The 4729-nt window shown below is 48.8% G+C and overlaps 1 protein-coding gene across 1 annotated transcript; it reads left to right on the top strand.

The window, feature by feature from the left end:
* Window positions 1-558: 558 nt before the first annotated feature.
* LOC126997797 (tigger transposable element-derived protein 1-like) lies at window positions 559-3063 on the top strand. Its single transcript, XM_050859013.1, has 3 exons — window positions 559-1338; window positions 2174-2451; window positions 2991-3063. The coding sequence occupies exons 1-3, from the start codon at window positions 559-561 to the stop codon at window positions 3061-3063; spliced, it is 1131 nt and encodes a 376-aa protein (XP_050714970.1).
* The last annotated feature ends 1666 nt before the right edge of the window (window positions 3064-4729 follow it).

Raw genomic sequence — 4729 nt, 5'->3', positions numbered from 1 at the left:
TTGATAAATACGAGAAAGGAGCAAGAATCACCGATCTTGCAGCTGAGTATTGTATGGCGAAATCTACAGTAGCCACCATACTGAAGAACAAGGAGGCCATTAAGGGAGCTGATGTGGCGATGGGTGTGAAAAAGCAACTTAAGCGACCTGCGGCAGTGGAAGAAATGGAAAAATTGTTGATGGTGTGGATAAACGAAAGGCAGATGGCTGGTGATTCTATGTCAGAGGGCATAATTTGTGCGAAGGCTAGGCGGCTCCATGGTGATCTTATTTGTGATACTACCTCTGACTCCAGTGAAGATTTTAAAGCTAGTAAGGGGTGGTTTGGGTATTTCAAGAAGAGACTGGAATTCATTCTGTTGAGGCACGGCGAGGCCGCAAGTGCTGACAAAGTTGCCGCCGAGAAGTTTGTGCCTGAATTTAAGAAATTTGTGGATAACGAGCGTTAAGCCCACAACAGGTCTTTAATTGTGATGAGACAGGCCTGTTTTGGAAAAAAAAATACCAAACAGGACCTATATAACAAAGGAAGAGAAGTGTTTGCCAGGACACAAGCCCATGAAAGACAGGCTAACCCTGCTTCTGTGCGCCAATGCTAGCGGCGACTGCAAAATTAAACCGCTGCTGGTGTACCATTCGGAAAACCCCAGGCCATTCAAGAAGAACGGTGTGCAAAAGAGCAAACTCAGTGTGATGTGGAGGGCAAACAAGAAAGCCTGGACAACCAGGCAGTTCTTCATGGAATGGTTTGTGGTGTCTGCACCTGCAGTGAAGACATACCTAATAGAGAAGAATCTACCACTCAAGGCCCTCCTGTTGATGGACAATGCCCCTGCACACCCTCCAGGCGTGGAAGAAGAATTGGGTAAGGGGTATAAATTCATCGAAGTGATGTTCCTCCCCCCCAACACCACGCCACTGATCCAACCCATGGACCAGAATGTCATCGCCAGCTTTAAGAAGCTGTACACAAAAGCACTTTTTGAGAGGTGCTTTGAGGTGACTTCTGAAACAGAGCTCACTCTGAGGGAGTTTTGGAAGAATCACTTCAATATCCTCCACTGCCTAAGGCTTATAGATAAAGCCTGGGGTCAAGTTTCTGTGAGGTCCTTGCAGTCTGCCTGGAAAAATCTGTGGCCGACCTGTGTGACAGCCAAGGATTTTGAGGGATTCGAGCCTTCAGTCCAGGAGTCTGCTGTGGTGGAGGACATTGTGTCTCTGGGGAGGGCCATAGGCATTGAGGTGGACAGTGATGATGTGGAGGAGCTGGTGCAAGCACACTCTGAAGACCTCACCACTGACGAGCTGCGTCAACTTCACCAGGAACAGCTGCAGGAGGTAACTGAGGAGCTGTCTTCAGGGGAGGAGGAGGGGAACAGCAAGGAAAGAGTCTCCACTGCAGAGATCAAGAAATATTTGCGGCAGTGGACAGAGTTGGGAAACTTTTTGGAGAGGTGCCACCCTGATATTGCTGCCGTACACAGAAACATAAACCAGTTTGATGAAAATTTGATGCAGCATTTCAGAGACATTTTGAAAAAAAGGTAAAGGCAGATCACATTAGACAGATTCTTGTTGAAAAAGGATTCTAGTGAGAGTGCAAGTGTTAGTGAGCCACAGCCCTCCACTAGTGGGTTCACAGGAATCACACGAGGAGACGAGTTACCAGACGGTGACTCGTCCTCCGACAAATAACCTCCCTCCTCCCCTCCTCTTCTACGTTATCCATCACCAGCCTTCACTTACGGTAAGTACAAATCAAAATTTTTAAAAAATTTACATTGAAATTTTTGTAAACTTAAGGTTTTGCTAAGGTTAGAACGAATTACCTGATTTATAGGCATCGGTAGTCGAACTTTTTGATACTCGAACAGCCATTTGGAACGAATTAAGTTCGAGTATTGAGTCTCCACTGTATATGTGTTATTATAATGTAATAACACCATGTTTGATCTTTAGAGGTCTTGGGGACCCCAGGAAAAATGCCTGGCAATCCCACTTGGGGTCGCGACCCCAAGGTTGGGAAAGGGGAGTCGTGTATGCTATATCTCATGGCAAAGTCAAGACTTCCAAGCACATACTGTTGGCTTTTGCTGTAAAGTCACTTACTGGCAACGTCCAGCTCATCAGAATCCTAAATAGATCCGGTCAGTGTGTCTCCTACAACGTGCAGGAGGGAATTGACACTTCACTGTGCATGTATAAAGTAGAACAGGATGGTGTGGTTCTTCCAGACCAGGTGAAGCCATATGCGCCCACGACTCTAGCCTGGGACAACATCGACAGGCTAGAAGAGACACTGACAGGTTGTGGAACATCTCACAGGGCCAATGGCATTGCAGTGCAACCTCGGGTGTTTGGTCCTGATCCACCTAGACCAACTCATGATGTGCCAAAGAACAAACAGAGAACCATCTCTATATCTCTGCCAGTCTATGCTGCAGGAACTAGGTGTGGTCCTCCCACTAGATGCTATGTTGAGGCCCAGACAGATGTCTGTGCTGATGCTTTGTAGAAAAAATTTTATGGCTGCTATGCAGACTGCACTATGCCACAAATCAGTGTCCATAGCTGGACAGGTTACAACATCTTGGCATCAAACCCTGTGGATGTTGTTCCCAGTGTTGTCAGCTACCTGCCGACCATAAATGCCCCAGCCACCCAGATAGCAACTGTTCATGAGATTCTCATCCAAAGTAAAAGAAGCATGACTTGCCTGCATATGAGATACATGTCAGTGGTCTTCAACCAAGCTGCAAATTAACAGATTCTGTGGGCACATAGGGACAGCTTTCCCAATACTGTGCCCAGACTTGGAGTCTTTCACACCATCTGTATATTCTTAGGTGTCACTGGAAAGCGTTTCCAAGATGCAGGCCTCAGGGATGTATGTATTGAATCTGGAACTGTGGCAGAGGGGTCTGTCAATGGTGTTTTGGATAGCCGTAAGTACAAGAGATCTCTGAGATTCCACAAACTCATATACGAAGCCCTCTTGAGACTGGTGTGGGATCAGCTTTTCCCAGTGGCTCACAGAGAACCATCCTGATGCCCATGATCTAGAGACGAGGGGCGGTCAGAAAGTTCTGCAATTCGGTATGTAAGTTAGCGCAACCAGTCGTGTCCTGTTGTGTCTGGTTAGGACAGGTTCTAACATGTTCACAAACAGTACCACTCCGCTCAATCACTCCAACATCAGTCATAAGGGAGCGACCAGTGGATGCGGTTGGCAGGAGTCGGCACAATGGACATGATCGAGGACCATGCAATGATCAAGTTCTTGATAAGAGGGGAAGAACGCGAAGGAGGTCCACGACAGGCTGGTTGCGGTGTACAACAACACTGCCCCTTTGTATGCCACAGTCACACGCTGGTACAAGGAATTTCGTCATGGCCGTGAGTCCCTTGAAGATGACCCCCGTTTGGGACGCCCCTCCGAGGCGACCTCTGAAGACACTGTTGATTGTATGGAGGCAATGATCATGGAGAATCGGCGGGTGAAGGTGGAGGAAATTTCGTTAGAGATTGGAATTTCTCATGGAAGCGTATGCACCATTATTCATCATCACCTGGGCATGAGCAAAGTTTCTGCTCGTTTGGTGCCCCAAAATCTTTCTCTGCATGATCGCCTTCAGCGCCGCACAAGTTCGGAGGAACTGCCGACTCTGCACAATGCAGACCCAGCAGGATTTGAGTCGAGGGTCATGACATGATGAAACGTGGGTCCACCACTGGGACCCAGAGACAAAGCTCGAGAGCATGGCCTGGAAACACAAGGGATCCCTGACACCACTCAAATTTCGGACCCAACCATCGGCTGGCAATATCATGGCCACCATCTTCTGGGACGCTGAGGGAGTGCTGCTGGTGGACTTCCTGCCGCACGGATCTATGATCACGGAGGAGTACTACGCTGAAGTACTCGGTCGCTTGAGAGTCTATCCGTCAGAAGAGGCGGGGCAAGTTGACCCGTGGTGTCCTCCTCCTCCACGACAACGCTCTGGTCCATAAGGCCCGCCATGCCCAGGCTGCTCTGAAGGACTGCGGCTTCGAGCAGCTCAATCATCCACCCTACAGTCCGGACCTGGCCCCCAGTGACTACTTTCTGTTCCACCAGCTCAAGTCCTCGTTGCGGGGGTGGAGGTTCCACGATGATGATGAGGTCAAGGAGGCTGTGGCAATGTGGTTGGAGGAGCAGTTGGAATCCTTCTGGCTGGCAGGAATCCAGAGCCTTCGTGACAAGTGGTTCAAGTGTATTCAAGTCAAGGGTAATTACATTGAAAAATGATGTGGTTATCATTTTCGTTCCTCCGTAATAAATACCCAAATTGCAGAACTTTTTTACTTCCCTTCATATATTGCCCCAAGACTTAAATGCCTTTCCTGAGGGTATATCATCATCCACTGTAGAAGAATCACTTGACGGTGCAGTCTTCAGAAATGTCTATCATGCAGTACTTCTGTGAATTCTTGCAATATCTCAGGTCTCAGCACGGTCCACACTGCGATAACTACTGTAAGGCGAGTCAGCCCAACAACGTCGTCCACGGCAACGACAACTTGCACCCATCGGCTACACGACGCCGCAGGGCCATCTCCTGCCGCAAACGTACCAGTCTTACTGTCCTACCTGCCATAGGCTAGGGCCTCACGTGACCGAGTACGCAGTACAGTGTGCCGGTTGCCAGCCCAGCCCAGTACCGCCACGCCAAGCAGTGCTGACACAGCA

Source organism: Eriocheir sinensis, chromosome 13 (genome assembly GCF_024679095.1).
Source record: "Eriocheir sinensis breed Jianghai 21 chromosome 13, ASM2467909v1, whole genome shotgun sequence".
In the NCBI taxonomy this organism is placed as follows: Eukaryota; Metazoa; Arthropoda; class Malacostraca; order Decapoda; family Varunidae; genus Eriocheir; species Eriocheir sinensis.
Note: the sequence above shows the minus strand (reverse complement) of the source record. Positions and strands in the feature narration are given on the sequence as shown.

Bases quoted from the DNA above. Each gene is read 5' to 3' on its own strand.
- LOC126997797 (XM_050859013.1), top strand. From the start codon at position 559: ATGAAAGACAGGCTAACCCTGCTTCTGTGCGCCAATGCTAGCGGCGAC. The intron at 1,339-2,173 runs GTAACTGAGGAG...TACAACGTGCAG, and splicing joins ACCAGGAACAGCTGCAGGAG to GAGGGAATTGACACTTCACT. The intron at 2,452-2,990 runs GTGTGGTCCTCC...TCATATACGAAG, and splicing joins GTCTATGCTGCAGGAACTAG to CCCTCTTGAGACTGGTGTGG.